Source organism: Echinops telfairi, unplaced genomic scaffold, assembly GCF_000313985.2.
Source record: "Echinops telfairi isolate 266 unplaced genomic scaffold, ASM31398v2 ScPeMD7_7469;HRSCAF=8507_1, whole genome shotgun sequence".
NCBI classification, from domain to species: Eukaryota; Metazoa; Chordata; class Mammalia; order Afrosoricida; family Tenrecidae; genus Echinops; species Echinops telfairi.
The window spans coordinates 86,942,275-86,964,037 of NW_022111373.1; the positions used below are offsets into that span (position 1 = coordinate 86,942,275).

Sequence of the window (21,763 nt, forward strand, 5' to 3'; positions counted from 1 at the left end):
TGCTTCTGAGCTAGATGGCCGCTTGTTTACCTTCAAGCCTTTAAGACCCCAGACACTATATCTTTTGATAGCCGGGCACCGTCAGCTTTCTTTGCCACATTTGCTTATCCACCCATTTGTCTTCAGTGATTGTATCATGGAGGTGAGCACACAATGATATGATCTTTTGCTCTTTGATGCCTGATAACTGATTCCTTCGACACCTCGTGATCGCACAGGGTGGTGTGCTTCTTCCATGTGGGCTTTGTTGCTTCTGAGCTAGATGGCCGCTTGTTTACCTTCAAGGCTTTAAGACCCCAGACACTATATCTTTTGATAGCCGGGCACCATTAGCTTTCTTCACCACATTTGCTTATTGTTCTGAAGGGGAATATTTGTCCTGGATCCCGTGTGTCAAGAGCTCTTATCTGTACCAGCGTCCATACTCTGGTCTAGCTGGATTTGTAAGATAGAACTGGGGTCATGATAGTGGTGGGAGGAAGTATTAAAGAACTAGAGGAATGTTGTATGTTTCGTTGGTGCTTTACTGCACCCTGGCTGGCTAGTCTCTTTCTTGAGACCCTTCTGTGAGGGGATGTCCAATTGTCAACAGATGGGCTTTAGATCTCCACTCCACTCCCCCCACCCGCAACCTCAGTTTGCAAAGATATGATTGGTTTGGGTCTTCTGATACCTGATCCTGTTAACACCTCATGATCAGATCACACAGGCTGGTGTCCTTCTTCCATATGGGCTTTGCTGCTACCCAGCTAGATGGCTGCCTTTAAGACTCCAGATGCTATATCTTTTAATAGTCAGGCACCATCAGCTTTCTTCACATTTGCTTATGCTCCCATTTTGACTTCAGCACCCATTTTTACTTCAGCGATCATGTCTGGAAGGTGAGCATCACAGAATGCCAGTACATTCTTTTTTTTTTTTTTATTTAAAAAATCATTTTATTGGGGGCTTATACAGCTTTATCATTATACATCCATTCATCCATCTATGTGTCAATCACATTTGTACATCTATTGCCATCATCATTTTCAAAAATTTTCTTTCTACATGAGCCCTTGGTATCAGCTCATTTCCCACCCCTACCACCCATGAACTTTTGATAATCTATACATTATTATTTTATCATGTCTTACACTGACTGATGTCCCCCTTCACCCACTTTTCTGTTGTCCGTCCACCAGGGAGGAGGTTATATGTAGATCATTGTGATCTCTTCCCTCTTTCTCCCCCCATTCCCCCTTACCATCCTGGTATTGCTACTTTCATTATTGGTCTGTAGGGGTTTATCTGTCCTGGATTACCTATGTTTCCCACTTTTATCTGTTCCCAAATGCCAATACTTTCAATATTCTTCACTAACATCATGGTTAAAATTCTTCTTCAGTCCTCCTTATTCAATGTCCATCTTTCAAATGCAAATGATGCTATTTAAAATATCATAGCTTGAGTCTTCAAAGTAACATCTTTGCTTGTCAATACTCTGAAGAGGTCTTGTGCAGCAGCTTTATCTAATGCAATATGCCTTTTGATTTCTTGAATACTGCTTCCATGAACGTTGTTTGTGGATCCAAGCAAGACAAAATCTATGGCAACCACAATCTTTTCTCCTTTTAATAATTGTGTTAGTCTGGGTACTTTAGAAAAACAAATCCCCAGAAACTCATGTATAAGAGAGAGTTTTATATAAAGGGTAAGTGCACCTCAAGAAAACATCCCAACCCAGTGCTTCCCAAGCCCACTAGTCCACCATTAACCCGTATGTCCAAAACCAATCCACAAAGTTCTCCTCCATCTCACAAAACACACACGATGATGCTGACTATAGGAGGAAGGCCGAATCAGTGAACGTGTAAGCATCTCAGCCCTGGCATGGGTCTCCACACGGGTGCTCCAGCACCCAGAGATGCATCAGGTAGGTCCATGCAGCTTTTCCTTGGGGATGTCTTGCAGGAGGTGACCCTTGCCAGCTGAAGCAGGGAACTGGCTAAGGCAGCTGCACCCTGGTCCGACCATCACAAAGCAAGAGACCCGAGAACTAGAAAGGCAAGGCTCACTGAGCCATTTATCTCTCCAACCTTCAATTAACCCCACATGGGTTTATCGGCCAGGTTGGCACAATAAACTACCTCAATAATGTTATCTGTTGGTCCAGTTGTTTGGGTTTTGGTATTCTTTACATTGACTCATAATCCATACTGAAGGCTTCAATCCTTGATCTTCATTAGCAAGTGCTTCAAGTCCTCCTCACTTTCAGCATACCTTCTCACATTTGCATACCACAGGTTGTTAAAAGTCTCCCTCTGATCCTGATGTCACATTCTTCTTCATATAAACCAGCTTCTCTGGTGATTTGTTCAGCATATCTCCTCAGATCTGCATATCGCAGGTTGTTAATAAGCCTCCTTCCATTCCTGATGTCACATTCTTCTTCATATAAACCAGCTTCTCTGATGATTTGCTCAGAACATAGACTGAACAATTATGGTGAGAGGATAAAACCTGATGCACACCTTTTCTGGTTTTAAACCATACAGTATTTCCTTATTCTGTTCCCATATGGGGACCCTGCAAATTAATTTGAGGCTTCCAATGTTATATTAGCCTTCTGCAAACAGTGTTCATAATTTAAGTTCTGATATCACTCCCTCCTCTAGATTTGGATTTTTAAATTTACAATCCATGCATCACACAGGCTGGTGTGCTTCTTCTGTGTGGACTTAGTTGATGCCTCACTTAATGGTTACTTATTTTAAAATAAGCCTTTGAGACACCAGATGCTATTTTTTCTGATAACCAGGCACCATCTGATTTCTTCACCATACCACACTTCATCACTATATCTTCAGTACTCTCTTTATGAGGGCGAGTATCCAGGAGAGTCATTTGGTAAGAACTAATTGTTCTTAGATTAGGGCTATAGTTAAGGTGAGCCCCAGATTCATTCATATGTCGATGGCTTATATATGTTCCTGGTTCACTTTAAAGATATCAATACCATTTTAATTGGAGAACATTAAAAGTCATCCCACGGGCATGTTGTAATACTGCTGATGCTTATTCAATGGTATAGAATCTAAAACAGTGTTGAGAAAGGTAAATTATATGTGTATAGGCTAGCTTTTTAGATTACAATAGAAGAACTGTTGACAACTATAAAATCTTATGGATTATTTTCATAGATTTTTCTGAAGGCTCCCAAACATCAGACTTTTAATCAGGCACTTCTTAGGGTTTAGATATTTTTATCTATTCCAAAAGTAATAAAATATAGTAATAAAAATAAATGAGAAAAAAAAACACCCCAAAAAACAAAGCAACAAAAACCAACCCACCAATTCTGTGAATCTTTACAAGAGGAGACAGCGTCAACTTCATCCAGCAGATGGGCTCATGAGTTTGAACTGCAGACTCACAGTGCCACCAGGGCTAACTACGTATAGGACTAAGCTCTTCAAACAATGTGATAGATAAGGAGAATATTCTTTATTTTTAAGTTTATTCATGAAAAACAACAAAAAAAGCAAAAAGTATGCTCTCATTTACAAACTTCTAATGTACTTGTTTTATTTTACACTGTGGAAAAAAACCACTATGGAAAAATTGGAAAATACAGAGTAATAAAGTAAAAATAATTATTTCACCATTCAGAATAATCTGGGATAATTTATTTTGATACACCATATATACTCATGTATATGCTGAGTTTTTCAGCATATTTAAAATGCAGTTTTTGTGGTAAAATTAGGTGCCTGAGTTGATATTCAGGGTGGCTTATACCTGAGTATATATGGTATATTACATAATATCCATCTATCTACCTGAATTTAAAAGTGAACTCTACCAATATTTTTTATGGAGGTACCATTCACATAACATGAAACCAACTATTTTAAAGTGTACAATTGAGTGATATTTAGCACTTCACATTCTGTGTAACCACTATATTTAGTTCCCAAACACCTTTATAACTCCAAAAGGAAGCTCCATATTCATTAATCTGAAAGTATCTATTACTCTAGGTCCCCAACTCTTGACCACCACTCATCTGCTGTCTTTAGGGATTTACCTCTTTCGGACAAACATCCTGCCATCGAGTGGATTCGAACTCACAGTGACCCTGTAAGACAGAGTAGCACTTCCCCATGAGTTTCTGAGATTGTGTATTTTTATGGTGGCAGAAAGACTCATCTTTCTCCTGCAGAGAAGCTGGTGGTTTCAAAGTATTGACTTTGAGGAGAACAGCCCAACATGCAGCCCACTTTCACCACCAAGGCCATACATCCATCGTATGAAACATCATGTATGTGAAATCATGTGATACATGTGCTTTTGGTGTCTGACTTCATTCACCTAGCTTTTGAGGTCCACATACCAGTTGACCACACTGATTTTAAAAAGTAGACTGCTCTACACTTATAAATATCTTTTCTGAGAGCAAAACAGAAAGTTGAAACAAAGGAGATGATTTCTTAATGGCAGTGGGCTCTGGTGGCACTGTTGGGTAAGTGCTGGACCGCTACCTGCAAGATTGGAAATTTAAAGTCATCAACCACTCCACGAAATAAAGGAGAGGCTGTGTGCTGGGCTCAGAAAACCGGATAGGAAAGCCGGGAGAAGCAGTGGGGCTTAGGGTAGGGTCTTAATGGAATTCCATTTAAAAGTTTCCTGGAATATTATGTTAGATCTAGGCCTTTCTCAATTTGACAGTGGCAAGGCGGTCTGTTCTTCGAGTCAATTAATGTGTTACTGGAATTTCTTAAAGGAGAGGTGGACAGGGAAGGTGATAATAAACAACAGATTATCTTTTTGGCATCTGCAGTGGGATGACTGCTGACTTTTGCTGAAGTAACAAATGGCCAACCACGTATGGTACGGTTCTTGGGCAAGTGAGAGTCTCCCAGGCACAGAGAAATCGTTCTGAAGAAGACCTGTGTTGGCAGACTCTGCCTATACAAGTCTCTGTGCCTCTAATTCTGCCTGAGTCCAGCGCATTCTCCACACTATAGAGGGATTACCCCCAAATGCAAATGAGATCATCTCATATCCGTCCATCACTAGCTCATTTCCTTTAACGTAAATCTGAATTCCATTAATAAAGCTCAAAACTACATCGCATGAGCTGACTCCTACTTCTTTATCTAACTTCATCTCTTTCCTTTTAGGTGACCTTCCAGACATCTTTTGGTTCTTTGCAGAGGGCATATATTTTTTAATCCTCACTCCACTTCATCTGATGTGATTAATGAATCTTGAAAGTTTAGTTGACATATGTTTTTCTCAAGAAGGTCTTCTCAGGTCCTTAGCTTATTGTTACACCTTTAAATAGTGCCCAATACCTACACTGTAAGCACAGGACGGCTAACTGCAAGGTTGGCGGTTCAAAATTACCAGCACTTCCATGGTAGAAAGATGAGGTTATTTGCTTCTTTAAAGATTCCCTGCTTCAGAAGCCCTATCTAGGGTCACAATGAGTCAGAATCAACTTGTTGGCAGTGGATTTTGGTTTGGGTATACCTACTCTGAAAGACCAATCACTAGACAAAGACATAATGATTGGTAAAGCAGAGGGTCATCAGTGAAAATAAAGGAAATGCTCTATAAGAAGGTTGAATATAATAGCTGCATCAGGGGGCTCAGATATATCAACAATTATGAGGGCAATGAAGGACCAAGCAACTAATAACAACAAAAGATCTGCCATAATTCATTCATCTTTTACAAGTATTATTACTTGTTTACCTTGTTCTTTTCCTTGATAAACTATAAGCTTCGAGAAAGCAGAGGTGTGTCAATCTTGTTTATCACCAAATAGAGTAATCAGGTTCAAGACAGATTCATTTAAAAAAGTTTACTGCTCTATAATGAACATTTCATACAAATCAATATACATTCATATTAAGAAGGGTTGTAGAATCATTACAACAATCAACTTTGGAACATTTACTTCCTTCTTGTACCCATTGTACCCACTGTTGTTGAAGATAGAGTTTTAAGAAGTATTTGTTATGGTGGGGAGGATTCCTGGTGGCATAATAGATTATGTAATGAATTGGGCTGGCTACTAACCCACCACCTGCTCCATGGGAGACAGAAGAGGCTCTCGGATCACATAAAGATGAACAACCTTGGAAACGTAAAGGAGCAGTTTCCTGTCCTAAAGGGCCATTAGGAGTTGGAACGCATGAATAGGGGTGATTCTCAACATCTTTAGGAGTATATTCATCAGAGTTGCTATTTGGCGTACTTTGTGAGTCCATAAAAATAAGTTAATAAGGCATTTTATCATAATTTTACTTGATGTGCCATTTCTTTGAAGTTACATGTAAGTAAATTAGTTCTATACCTAAATTTCCTAAACCTACCGTCTTCTTGAATTTTTTCCATGATTATTGTCATGCTAAGTACTGTGCATGATCCTTATTTATAATGTATAATATAGTTCCTGATTATATTAATTTATTCAAATAAGCCTGGATTTTTAAATGTATTTTTCCTTTACCTGCTTTCCATCGAGTCACTTCCAACTCATAGCAACCCTATGTACAACGGACTGAAACAGTGCCCAATCCTGGGACATTCTCACAGCTGTTCTTGGGTTTGATCTCACTGCTGCAGCCACTCTGTTAATCCATCTCATTGAGGGCCTTTGTTTTGTCACTAGCCCCGTACTACTTTACCAAACATGATTTCCTCTCCAGGGACGAGTATCTCCTGATAACACGTCCAAAGCATGTGAGAAGAAGCCTTGGCATCCTTGCCTCTCAGGAGCATTCTGGCTGTACTTCTCCCAAGGCAGATTTGTCTGTTCTTTTGGCAGTCTGTGATACTTTCAATATTTTTCACCAACACCCTAATTCAAATGCATTGGTTCTTCTTATGTCTTCCTTATTCAATGTCCAATTTTCAGATGCATACAAAGGGATTGAAAATACCATGTCTTGGGTCCTCAAAGTAACATCCTTGTATGTCCTTACATATGGCAGCACCAAAAGAAATGCTTCTTAGCACGAAAGGATGCTGAAGAGATTTGCCTTCTTAAGTTTTAAGTGCTGCATGGGGTATGCTGATGACTCTCAAACTGTTTCTTTCTATTTTCATTCTTAATTTTGACCATTAAGAAAAGTATATCACTACTTAAAGGTCCAGGAATTACTTGCAATAAGCAGCATTTTGTAATGTTACTACAGTGAAAGTATACTAGTAGACTAGATGCCTTATTTCCAAGCAGTGTACAATTGCAATATTGAACTAGCAAGTCAGCCTGTGAGAGTCTGGGCCGGAAAAACCACTTCTTTTCATTTACAATCACACTGTCCGCTTCATCATATTCATTTAGACAGTAGTTATACCTGGGGATTTGATATGTGGCTTTTTAAAGTTCCTGAACTTACCATGGGGGTAGAAGGTTGAAACTTGAAAGGTTTAAGCTTGTTATTTTGCTAAAAGGTTGAGAAAGATTAAACTATGGGCCTTTGTACATATGTCCAGGATCCTTGTCAACCTACTCTATATAGACATATATATTTTTTAATTTTAAGAAACAGTGATTATCCTGATCTCAATTCAAATTAGGCACCACTTATAACATTCACGTACAGTACAAAGGCAATACATTATGCCTGTCTGGAGTTTGGTTACCTGTTCTTCCCGGGAAGTTCCCTTTTTTGTCTGTTGTTTTCTCAAAGCTTCGTACTTTTGTTTTTCTCTTCTGTATTCTGCAACTGCGCTATCTGGAGCAGCTTCTTCCTCTGAAAAACAATAGAATATTACTAGATATTATTAAAGTCTCTGTAAATTTGTAGCTATGTATATTCTCATGTCAGAAAGAGAAATTCAAACCTGGTCTTTATTGTCCTTTATTTAATTTAAAAGCAAAACCAATAAAGTTCACTACTTCCCTAAACCAAAAGCTCACTGCCTTGCACTCAATTCTGACTCACAGCGACCCTTTAGGGCAGGGTAGAATTATCCCTGTGGGTTTCTGAGGCCGCAACTCTTTACAGGAGTAGAAAGCCTCATTTTTGTCTTGCAGAGTGGCTGGTGCTTCAAACTACTAACCTTGAGGTTAGCAGTCCAATGCATTACCTACCCACCACCAGACTTCCTTGCCACTTCTCTAAATGCATCCTACATTAGGATGTGACTCATATTAATTTATTCATGCATTTTCTAAATGCTTTAATTCTATCATGTACTATTGTCATAATGCTTCTCACTTGTACTCGTTTACTTTGATTATGAAATCATCTTGCATTTGAATGTGGTGCTGGCTAGGAATATTGAAAGTACCGTGAACTACTGAAGGACATATCGATCTATAGTAGAAGAAGAAAGACCAACTGAGTGCTCCTTAGAGGCAAGGATGGCAAGGCTTTGTCTTACATACTTTGGATATATTGTCAGGAGAGACTAGTCCCTGAAAAGACATCATGTGTGGTAAAGTGGAGGGGTAGCAGGAGAGAGGAAGGTCCTCAGTGAGGTGGACTGACATGGCGGCTGCACCGATGGGCTCAGGCATAGGAACAACGCGAGGACAGCGCAGGACCCGGCAGGACTTCATTCTGTTGTGCATACGGTCACTATGGCTTGGAGCTGACTTGATGGCACCTCACAACCACAGTAACAAAATCATTCAGCTCTCAATCAGGAGCCCTTGTGGCACAGGGGGTTAAGTGGGAGACTGCTAACTAAAAGGCTATGGGATTGAAATGAAGCAGAAGCACCATGGGAGAAAGACTTGGATCTTCCCCCGTAATGCTTCCAGCCTACAAAACTGTGTGACCCCATGAGTATTGACTGTGGACCAGCGACACAAAACCCTTGACAACTTCAATCTTTTCCCACTTATCATACTGTTACCCATTGGTCCAGTTGTGAGGATTTCAGTTGTTTTTTTACATTGAGTTTTAATCCCTACTGAAAACTGCAACTCTTGATCTTAGTCAGCAAGTCCTCCAAGTCCTTATCTTTGGCAAGCAAGGCTGTGTTACTTTAGTACCTGTTTTTTCATTTTTTTCAAGCAAAGCTATGTTTTATAAGCCTTGATGTTAAAATGTTCATAGGCATCAGACACATAGATTTTCTACTTTTCCTAATTTCTAACTTAGTAAAAAAAATTTGTCCGCTGGCAACTATTCTGACTTGTTAGATGTATTTCTTTTTCTACGATGTCATCAAATACCCATTGTTTGCTTTGTAACTGGGGAACAAGTAAACAAGTAAAAATAGTACTATTAAAATAAGTTTTCCCTAAAATTCAACAATCTTACTGTATATTCCTCCCTTACATTATAAGAGGGTGCAGTTATTCACTCTTTTTAATATTGGTTGATTTTTAGATTTTCCTACCACTTTTGTTCCCCGGTTACAAAAAAACTTCAATTTGATAACTTCAATTTTGATAAAAAATAAATATGTCTAACAAATCAGAAAAGTTGCCAACATACAAAATTTTTTATTAAGTTAGAAAACATCAGAAATCTATGTGTTTGAAGCATATAAATGTTATTAACATCAAGGTTTATGAAACATAGCTTTATTTGAAAAAAAACAAGCACTAAAATTCATTATGCATTATCCTACTATACACACATTAATGAAAATTTTAAATTAAAACCACTGACAAACAAGTATCTCTTTAGTCTCTGGCAAATAAAAAAGTTAGCAAGGCCTTGTGTGCTATTTGCCATTGGTTTACCTATTTAAAGAACTTTATTAATGTGCCCAAGTAATAGCAACTAGACATTTTGTTCAAGATATTTTCTAGCTAAAAAAAGTTTTTTTTTCCCAAGTGATTTTCTAATATGATTTGATGACCAAAAGAGGTGTATGGGTCTTTTATACATACTTTTGGTGGCGAAGTGATTATACGTTGGGCTGCAATGTGTAAGGTCAGCAGTTCTAAAACCAGCCACTCCAAGGGAAAAAGACAGGGTTTTCTACTCCTGTAAACAGTTACAATCTCGGAAACTCAAAGTGGGCAGTTCTATCTTCCTTCTAGGGTCACTATGATTTGCTTGCAGTGAGTTTTTTGAGTGAGTATAAATACTTTTATAGGCCTTCTTGAAAAGTACAAACAGCTTTAAATACTAAAAATGGTTACATATACTAACAAGCACAGTAAGGAAGAAGTTCTTAAATACAGAGGCACAAATGCTAACTGACCACCAGTAGAGAATGGGTGTTATCATAATTAGTATACATGTCTAAGTAGTTTCTTAAAATGGATTTTTAAACATTACTCTAATGGTTTTCTATTAAATTACATCTTTGAATATTCTCTCGCTCTCTCTTTTTTCTTACCCTACAGAAAGTAGATATTAAGATCAGGGGTAAGACCAAGCACCATGACATGCCTCCAGCGTTCCTGCCTGCAGGGAGTGGCTAATGCTTTGCTTTTGAATCCCTTGCAATGCCTTCTCTGCAGCCACTTTGAAGTGCTTTAATTCTGCATATACGTAAAGATTTTTAACACACCATCCTCTCTTCAATCTGCGCCTTTGCACACGTTGTTCCTTCTTTTAAGAATACTACCAATGCTCCATCCATCCACTGTCCAATTAATTTGGCCTTGTTTAATTCCTATTCATCTTTTAGGTCACAGCTTTGCTGGCACTTCCTTCAAAAAAACCAGTTAAGAAGCCACTCTTGAAGTGTGATTTGGGTTTCCTTACTCGGGAGTTTCCATAACATCCTACAGCATATATCACACTTTTAAAAAATTCGCTATTTATTCTTTAGTTTTTACTAAACTTTGAGCTCCTTGAGGATGTTATCTTTTCCTGGCATTTCAGACAGTCCTTAGGCATGTGTCAGAATCTCAATAAATCCTTAAGTAAATGAAAAAGCATTCCTGAAACTAGGGGAATGGAAAATGAGAAGGCTCGTATTTATTTGCCACTCATCTCCTGCTCCACCACACTGGCTGTTGCTGTTGTTGTTAGGTGCCCGTGAGTTGGTGCCCACACAGAGCATGCCTCTATACAAAAGAATGAGACATGGCTCAGTCCTGTACCATCCTCAAAGTTGACATGTTTGATCCCATTGTTGCAGCCACTTTGTCGCCCATCTTGTGGAAGGTCCTTCTCTTGATCACACCTTTTATTTTACCAAGCTTGGTGTCTTTTTCCAGGGACTGAGGCTCTCTAGATAATTTGTCTGAAGTATGTGAGTTGAAGTCGCACCATCCATGGCTCTAAGGAGCATTCTGGCTCTACTTGTCTAAGAGAGATTTATTTGTTCTTCTGGTAATCCATGGTACTTTCAATATTCTTCATCAACATCGTAATTGAAGCACATCAATTCTTCTTCCTTATTCATTGTGTTACTTTCACAGGCATAAAGGCAATTGAAAATATCATAGCTGGGGTCAGGGGCACTTTATTCCTCCACGTGTTATCTTTGCACTTTCAAACTCTATGTCTTGAGCGGCAGCTTTGTCCATCACATTTAGAAAGAGTCAACAGCATTTCTTTTCTTCCTTTTTCCCACAGTAGTGATTTCATAAAATTCACAAGAAAATTCGGATGCATATCCTCAAAGTTATCTAACATTTAACTTCCTTCAAAAAGCCATTCAAAAGGCCACTCTGAAGTGTGATATAGATTTCTTTATTTGGTAGCTTCCATAACATCCTAAAGCATGTATCACCCTTTATAGCAATTCCCTATTTATTCTTTAACTTTTACTAAACGTTAAGCTCCTTGAGGACAAGTTATCTTTTCCTGGCAATTCAGACAGCACTGAGCCATGTGACACAATCTCAATAAATATGAATGAGAAAAAGGGAAAGTTCTAGCCTTAGGTTTTTAGCCACAAATGTGATTCAAATTTAAAGTAAATGAAAAGACTGAATTCAAAGAATATAGTTGCATCATATCCCACAAGTAGGCTAAATGTAGGACTTACAAAACAGGCTTGTTTTAGAGTTTAATATACAATCCTCTTCAGGAAGCATCAGCTACTTGATTTCACTAGGAATTAATTAGAAATTGTAAGATGCATAAAGTTTTCAGAAAGCTGTGCCACAAAGAAATCTTAAAAATTCATTAAAAAAGTCAAGGATAAGCAAACTTATGTACCTAATAAGGTAAGAAAGTTCTGTGGCGAAGTGTGCTTAGAAAAAAAGACGCTAATTTAGAAAACTTAGTAACCTTATTTAAAAATCTGAATGAGAAGGCCTAAAAGGAACAAAACTGAACTCACTGTTCTCAATTCTATGCGGACTCATAAAGAAGCTATAGGGCAGGGTAGAACTGTACCAGTGAGTTTCGGAGACAATAACTCTTCACGGGAGTAGAGAGCATCACCTTTCTCCCTCACAGTGGCTGGTAGTTTCGAACCACTAACTTGTGGTTAGCAGCCCAACTTGTAACCACTACACCACCAGGCTCCTTAAAAATAATGACAGCACTTCAAAAAATAGCTGTACCAGAGCTTTCTGATCTTAAAACCTATTATAGACACTGTCGAAAAGCTCAGTACTAGTATATGATAGACACATGGACCAACAGAACAGAATTGTTACCCAGAAGTAAATATATCCATCTACAGACAACTTGATTTCTAATAAAGGTCTGAAACACATCAAATGAAGAAGAGATAGGACCTTCAACAAATGGTGCTGGAAAAACTACATCTCCATTTGTAGAAGAATGAAACAGGGCACATACCTTACTCAATATACAAAAGTGAACTCAAGATGGATTAAAGACTTAAATGGAAACCCTAAGACTGAAAAAGCAACAATGGAAAAGTAGGGACACACTTACAAACCCAAATATATGGCATAAATATACTACCAAACATAAAATTAATACACAAACAGAAAACAAAATAGATATTGGGACCTCGTAAAAATTAAACACTTACTTGAGTATACGCTGAGTTTTTCCAGCACATTTTCAATGCAGTTTTGTGGTAAAATTAGGTGCATTGGCTGATATTCGGGTAGGCTTATACTCAAATATATACGTTATGTGCATTAAAAGACTTTATAAAAAGTATACTGCACAACACTCATCAATTACTAATATCAAGTTGGGATTGAAAATGAAAAAATTAAAACTAGTCCACTAAAGCCAAAATAAGACCTTGAATATATCTTGAATTTTGAGAACATCTCAAGAATAAATTTGAACACTAATGACCTGATTAGCTGTGGTAGGACATCAAGAACAACATACAGGAATAAGGCAAAAGATGATTAAAAAGATAGGAAAGAAAGAGAAGAACATAGTAGATTTCAGAAGACAGACTGAAACCTCCTTTTAGCTAAGACAAATGGGAAAAAAAAAGTCAAAGGGCTGAACAGAAAATTTCAAAGGGTAGCTGGAGAAGACAAAGCAATATAATGAAATGTGCAAAGACCTGGAGTTAGAAAACCAAAAAGGAAGAACATGTGTAGAATATATCAAGCTGAAAGAACTTCAGAAGAAGTTCAAACCTTGAATGATAATATTAAAAGATCCTTTAAGAAAAGTTGATGTGTGTATGGATTGCGATAACAGTTGTATGAGCCCCTAATAAAATGTTTAAAAATGAAAAAATTTTAAAAAATAAATTGGGATGCTTAACAAAAAAACACTTATTAACACCACCCCTCTACGTGCATCCCCTCCCCCCTCCCCCCCACCACACACAGTGGGGTACACCAAGAAGGGAACATAACAGACCAGCAATGAGAGCAAAGTCACCAAGCCCCTGAGGAATCCTGAAAATAGACTTCAGACTCAGAGAGGCAGTGCAGAGTCATACCAGACCAGTTCAGAGATAGTCATAAAGGTCAGCAGACACGTGGACCTACATATAGAGCTTTGTTTGTTTGTTGGTGTTTAGTCTTCATTGTTTTTGTTTTGTCTATCTATGTAAGATAGGCATGAGAAGCAAACCTAAATAGAAAACAACAAGACCGACAGTTTCGGGAGGGGACTTGGGGGAGCAGCAGGCTGGGGAAGAGAGTGGTGAGCAAATGACATCATGGACAGGGGAAAACTAGGGATCTAAAATCGATGACGAAGTGGGGTTTAGCGTTCCTGGTGGTGCTGGAGCAGCTGTAATCTAGCCAAGAGGAATTACTGAGAGGCAAATGAGGGGTGAGCATGATAGTGGGGCAGGAGCAAGGTAAAAGGAAATAGAGTTAAGAACCAGGAAGCAGAACTATGTATATAGGTATAAATAGAGATGTGTACATATGTAAATATATTCATATATAAAAATTGGGGTATTGGATTATATACATATATTTATATGGCAACACATTTAGGTAGTGGATGGACTCTGGGCTTCTCCTTAAGTATCCCCTCAACACAAGAACACTTTGTTCTAAAAATGTGGCACTGGGTGATGCCCACCATCCTGACACTATCGCTGAAGACAAAGCAGGTGCATAAGCAAATGTGAAGAAAGCAGATGGTGCCTGGCTATTAAAAGATATAGTATTTGGGGTCTTAAGAGCTTGAAGTCAAACAAGCAGTGATCTAACAGGGAATCAACACCAGCCTGTGTGATCATGAGGTGCTGATGGGAACAAGCATCAGAAGTTCAAAAGTAAACAATCTCAATAAGGTTCTGGAGACGGGTCAAAGTAGAGACCCAGAGCATATTCGTAGATAATTGGACATTCCTGCGCAGAAGGGCTGCACAGGAGAGAAAATACATCCAGGAGGCAGTTTAACACTGACAAAACACACAACACTCTTCTAATTCTCTAATCCTTCCTCCCCCGACTACTATGATCTCAGTCCTACCTCACAAATTCCCCTAGACTGGTGTACATACAGCAGTACAGACAAGAGCTTTCAATATATGTAACTCAGGATACACATACCCCCTCAGAAACAGTAAAAGGCGTAGTGATTCCAGGAGGGTAGGAGAAGGTAAGAGGGAAGAAGAGGGTAGGGGAACGGATAGCAATGATGGCGGAATAACTCCCCTCAAGGGGGACGAATACCAGGATACTAAGAGAAGGGATAGTATGTACGGTGTAAAATATATAGAAATAATAATAACAATATAATATATTAAGAGTCTATGGGGGTGGCAGGGTGGGGAAAGAAAGGGAAAATTAAAAGAGGAGCTGGTCTCAAAGGGCTCAAGAGGAAAGATAATATTTAGAAATTGCTGATGCTAACAATTGTACATGTCTGCTTGATATAATGGATGTATGGATTGTTACATGTAAAAGCCCCAATAAAATGATTCATTAAATTTAAAAAGGAAAAATATTGAATGATGTAGGAAGCATCAAAAGAAAGGGGAAAGACTATACAGAACTAGTGACATCAATCATTTCAAGAGATAGCATATGATCAGAAGCTAAAGAATTGAAAGAAGTCTAAGCTAGGGTTGCCACTCCTTGTCCTACTCTACAGGAATCCTAGACACCCAAGCATGTATAAAGCTTCTCATACAGAGGTTTTGTGTTTCTTTCTGTCAGGCAACCTAGGGGTTCTATTGGCCTGGAGCCTTATAAACTTTTGGCTTAGGATTCCTGTGCAATATAAAATGAACCTGAACCCACTGCTGTCTAGTAGATTCTGACTCAGAAAACCGCTGTAGAACACAGTAGATCTACTTCCTAGGGTCACCAAGGCTGTAAATTATTAGCAAAGCAGACGGTGACATCTTTCTTTCGTGGAAGCAACTGCGGACATTCTAGGAAGTAACTGACCACTTAGTATTACAACAGCAAGGTTCCTGTACAACATCAAACCCCAAATAAATTCACTGTCATTTAACTGACTCTGAGTCATAGGAACCCTATTGGACAGAGTCGAACTGCTCCACAGAGTTTCCGAGGCTGTACATTATTTTGGATGCAGATTGCCTCGTTTTTCCCTCACAGAATGGCTGGTGAGTTCAAACTGCTGCACTGAAGGTATTATAGAAAAACAAGGTTCCAGGAATTGATGGAATATTAAATGTTTCAACATGCTGAAGAAGCACTAGAATCACTCACTAATTTATGCTAGGAAACCTGGAAGATATGGCCAATTTACTGGAAGGGATTCATTCATATTTGTACCCATTTCAAAGAAAGCTGACCTCACAGAATGGGGACATTATTGAATCATATCATTAACATCACATGCAATTAGAATTTTGCTGATGATAACAACAGTTGCAGAAGTACATAAATAGACAGCTGCCAGAAATTTCAGCAGGATTCTTCTCTCTCAGAGCAGCTGGTGGGTTTGGACTGCTGACCAGTGGTTCACTGACACACCACCAGGGCTCTTGTTGACAATACTTCGATGGTGTACAGATTGTTTGCTGCTTTTGTTGTTGTTTGCATTTAATTTTTCAGAATGTTCGGTTTGGGAGCTCCAATTGCCTTTACTTTTTCTGCACTCTTGGCCTTTAAACATTAGATAACTGCTAGTGGATTTGGCTCAAAGCAGGGGTTTTCAGCAAAATATTTACTTGTGTTTTATTGATTATGCAAAGACATTTGACTGAGTGAATCACAACCAACTATGAATAACATTGAGAAGAATGGGAATTTGAGAACATTTCATCGTGCTCACACAGAATCTGACTGTGTAGTCTTTTTCTCTTCATCTGATCAGGAGTTATGCATTTGAATAAAAGAAGAGAATACTGCCTGGTCTAATATCAGGAAAGGTGTGCATCGCGGTTGTATCATTTCACTACAGTTAATCTGCATGCTGAGTAAATTTGGTGCAGTTACAGGGCAGCTGGTTGCGAAACATAGTGCTTTACGGGTGGTCTCATTCATCTGCCTATGTCCAGAATATACGATTTTACCAGTGAAACATGTAGCATTTTAGCTTGGGCCATTTTTATCTTGTGGTAATTTTCTCAAACAGGTTAATAAATAAAATCAGATGTTTTCCCCTAAAGCAGTAATGCTAAACATGATGCTACTTCGTGTTTGCATGTTTGTGTGCAGAATTAGTTGCTTGGATGCAGTTCTAAATAATTAAAATCCCACATACTACTAAATCTCTCTCTTATTCATTTTTGATGGAAGAAATTGCTAGACTATAACTTTTAGAAAAATAGTATTTCATTCTAAAATTTAAAAGGATTTTTTGAAGTTAAATTTCTAAGACAAAGTTAATATTAATCTACAAATCTTCAACAGTGAAATATCTAAAATATCTAATTCTCATATAAGCAATCTTCCTGCCCAAAGTATTATTCAAAAGTGCTTTGTGATAAATGGGATTCCCTCCTAGACATATCAATTTGCTAATGCATTCCATACACGATTGTAAGATATAATGCCAAAAATTAGTGGACAGTTTTCATACAAGTTTAAGATGGAAAGTACTGATTAGGTCATTTATTCTACAAACCTGAAAGTGACAAGGAAAGATTTAAAAATGAAAGTCAAATTTTAACTTAACTGCATTTGCAAAAATAGTTTAAAATTTAACACCTTATTTGATCTCCCTTTTGATCTATTTTAAATTTCTTCTATTTTTAATATTTTTTGCTTTCTTTTTCTATTGAGGTTTTTTATCTGTTTTACTTTGCTATTGTTGCTGGTTGTTTAAAAAAATATTTTTCTTCATCTAAAATCCAGGATCAGTAAATTTCTAGAGATAGTAACTGGACAAATGGGTCATTGAAGGTATGGCAAGGGAAAATGGGGAGCTAATAATGATTAGTACAAGAATGAAGAAAATGTTCAAAATTGATTGTACAACTTTTCTTGGTGTGAATTACCTGCTGAATTGTATGATATGTGAATAAATGCCAGTATATTTTAAAAACATTTTTTTAAAAAAGAAAAACATTTTACATTAACAAATAAATGAAATTTAGTTTAGGAAGATTGATCCCATCTCAACAACTATTCAGGATAGAAACAGTTTTTATAATGGAGCTGATCTTATGAGTTTGTTGTTAGGTGTTCTTAAATCTCATAAGAACATTATGTACAACAAAACTTGCCTGTACAAAATGGAAAATGCATCAGGTAAACATATTTAGCAGGTAAACTCTGCCCAATTCATGTTCTATCAGTCTTTTCCTAGAAATTCATATAAATACCATCAAGGACACGAGCCTAAGCAGCCATACCATCTCCTGGTATGCTCTCTGGTTGTTCTAATTCTTGGCTGACCAAGATTTAAGGAGGTAGTTCTTTCCCTTGTTTTTATTTGTAGGCAAAATGAACATGCAAATTGCTTGAGAATAGCTGTTAAGTTTTCTAGTCTTTCATTTTATACATCTGTCACACCAGAATTAAGTCTTTGTGGCGGAATGGTTATGAGTTTGACTGCTAATCATAAGGTCAGCTTTGAAATCACCAGCCATTCCACAGGAGAAAGCCGGAGCTTTCTATTCTTACTAAGAGTTAGTCTTGGAAACTCACAGGGGCAGGTGCACCCTGTCCTATGGGGTTGCTATGAGTCGGCATCCACTCAGTGGCAGTGAGAAAATTTCATCCAGATGGAAACTGTAACCCATATACTTTAACCTGCATACAAAGCCAAAAGTCATTACAATGTCTACAGAAACCAAACGGAAAAATACACTCAACTCTTCTATTTTTTAAGTAGGGATGGCATTAAAGTATATATGTTTATAGTTTGATCAACTATGAATATAACAGCACATGGGTTTTTTTTATGTGTTTAAGTACACTGTAAGTCTAAGTTATTTTCTTAGTTTATATTCCAGTTCACTAATTCTCTATTGTTGCATCTATACAATTTTTAACTCAAACTTTGAGTCACTGATTTAATAACTATATTTTTATTGGATATTTTATTTGGTTCACTTTTTAATTTACCTATACTTTTTCGTAGGGTAGTCTTTTATTGGTCTTGGCCTTTTATTATGACTTTCATTAATTTAAAAATTACATAAAATGCACTTATATAGTTTGAGACTGTTCTTAGGGAACATTATGCTATGCTTTCTGATTCTCTTAGAGTGGTCATTTTTTCCTTATTATTTTTCTAATTTTTGACTTTAAGTTTATTTTCCGGTAGGGTTGCAACTCCTCATCCTACTTTTCAGGAATCCTAGCAAGTGGTTTTATGTTTCTTTCTGTCAAGCAACCAAGGGGTTCGATAGGCCCGGATCCTTAAAAGAACCTTTGACTTAGGATTCCTGTGCAATATAAAAGGAAACAGCCCACTACTGTCTAGTAGATTCTGACTCATAGCAGGGTTCCCAAGGCGGTTACCCTAAAGCAGACGGCAACGTCTTTCTCTTGTGGAAGCAATGGTAGGATTGAACTGCTGACACTTTGGTTAGCAGCCGAGCACTGAAGCATTGCAATACAAGGATTCCTGTACAACCGTGGTTCTCAACCTTCCTAATGCAGCGACCCTTTAACACAGTTCTTCATGTTGTGACCTCCCAACCATAAAATGATTTTCTTTTTTTTTTAATCACTTTATTGAGGGTTTGTAGAACTCTTATCACAATCCATACACCCATATACACTGTTGTCAAGCACATTTGTACATCTGTTGCCCTCATCATTCTCAAAACATTTGCTTGAGCCCTTGGTATCAGCTCATTTTTTCCCCTCCTTCCCCGCCCCCTCTCCCTCATGAATCCTTGATAATTTATAAAGTATTATTATTTTTTTCAGGTCTTAAACTTTCTGACTCCTCCCTTCACCCACTTTTCTGTTGTCTGTCCCCCTGAGAGGGGTTATGTGTAGATCCTTGTAATTGGTTCCCCCTTTATACACCACCTTCCCTCCAGCCTCCCGGTATCGCCACTCTCACCACTTCTCACCAGTGGTCCTGAAGGGATCATCTGTCCTGGATTCCCTATGTTTCCAGTTCTTATCTGTATCAGTGTACATCCTCTGGTTTGGCCGAATTTGTAGGGTAGAATTGGGATCATGAATTTGTTAGGTAGAATTGGTGGGGAGGAAGCATTTAAGAACTAGAGGAATATAACTGCAATTTTGCTACTGTTATGAATCGTGACCCCTGTGAAAGTGTCATTCGACCCCAAAGGGGTCGCGACAAACAGGTTGAGAACCACTGGTGTATAATACCAATCCCACACAAACTCACTGCCATTGGACTGACTCTGAGTCGTAGGAACCCTATAGGACAGAGTCGAACTGCTCCACAGGGTTTCCGAGGCTGAACATCATTTTGGAAGCAGATCGCCTAATTTTTCTCTCAGAGTAGCTGGTGAGCTCAAACTTCTGACCTTTCAGTTAGCATGCCAGAAATCAACCTGCCGTACCACCAGTTCTCCTATGTACAATATAGATAGTGTGCATTTAGACATTAATATGCATTTTCACTTTTTCACAAGAATTTCCCTCCTCCCACCTCCACATGCAAACCATCCTACCCATAGCTCTGAAAAGAGAGAAGTTTCTTAATCTATCTAACAAGGTGAATAGTTTTTCTAATTGTCACTTCTCTTGGGCCCAAGGCGGGATTTTCGTCTACATGTGAGATTAAACCCCAGTTTTAGTTATTAAAGCCTGCATCTATACCCAGCATTTCCCTTGGGAACTGTAGTATCAGTTTATTCACTTAATGCTCCAGTTATACCTTCTGTTTCTTTCTGTTATCTATCAAGCAACCTGTCTCGGCCAAGCTCAGCTAGGTATTTAAATTGAGATAGATCATATTTTATCCTGTATTTCTATATATTTCTGGAGAAGGAAGTTCTGTATTAACTCAGTTCAAGTTGCCAGACAGAAAGTAGTGCATTTATTTCTCATGTGCTTGAATAAGCAAAAATTGAATAACTGGATGATTTCAGTGACATAAAACTGGCTGTCACAATACATAAGAAGTTTTAAAAATTAAATTTCTCTACGTATAGACTGCTTTATTTGCTTATAAATCTCAATACACAAGGATGTTGATTCAATTATAATGATGCTGCATAACTATTCAGTCATTAACTGAAGTTTAGAAACATATGCTAAAAAATAGGAATAGAAGAAGGGAAAAAAATTTAAACCTTTTATTAATGATTACATGTTAGATACTATGCTAAGATGCTTTGATTATCCATGAAGAGAGTACTCAAGTTTATGTTACAAGGGAAAAAAGTGATAGAGCTATAATTAGACTATAGTAAAGATAGAATTTGAACTTAAGTGTGAATGATACTAAAAGTCCTATTTTTTTATTATGTCCTATTGTCTCCAATTAAAACCTCAACACAGAAAATAAAATTTACTAAGTGCTTCCAAATGCCTGACATCCTGAGAGATTCTGTAAAAGACACTTAGAACATGCATGATAAGTTTTGTACTCAAGAACGTAAATCCAGGGTAGAATACACTTACTATAAGTGAAAACAAGAAATCAAGCTTGTAACCATTACCGTACGAACTAGTGAGAAAACAATTTGGAAGACGGATAAATTCTTGGAAAAATAATCCCTCCCTAGACTATCCTCAGTGGACATCAAGAATTTCAACAGAGCCATTTCAATAGAAGAAATAGACAAGGTTATCAAGGCCTTACACACAAAAAAAGCCCCTGGACCAGAGGGCTTCACTGGAGAATTCTACCAAGCATTTAGGGAAGAACTAACACCAATCCTACACAAAATCTTCCAGAACATAGAAAAAGATGGCAAACTCCCGAACTCCTTCTATGAAGCTAGTATAACTCTGATACCCAAACCGGGCAAGGATCCCACAAGAATTGAAAACTACAGACCAATATCCCTAATGAACATCAATGCAAAACTCCTTAACAAAATACTAGCCAACAGAATACAAAAGTATATAAAACAAATATTCACCATGACCAAGTGGGATTCATACCAGGGATGCAGGGATGGT

At 37.9% G+C, this 21,763-nt stretch overlaps 1 protein-coding gene across 5 annotated transcripts in view; it reads right to left on the reverse strand.

The window, feature by feature from the left end:
- The window catches only part of CWC27 (CWC27 spliceosome associated cyclophilin), a 302,723-nt gene that overhangs the window by 43,327 nt on the left and 237,633 nt on the right, over positions 1-21,763 (reverse strand). For all 5 annotated transcript variants that reach the window (XR_006679578.1, XM_045285120.1, XM_045285121.1 and 2 more), the window contains exon 12: positions 7,639-7,748. Coding sequence is in view for 4 of the 5 variants with exons in the window: in XM_045285120.1 (XP_045141055.1) it covers positions 7,639-7,748 (110 nt within the window). In the remaining variant the exon portion in view is untranslated. The remainder of the gene's footprint in view (positions 1-7,638; positions 7,749-21,763) is intronic.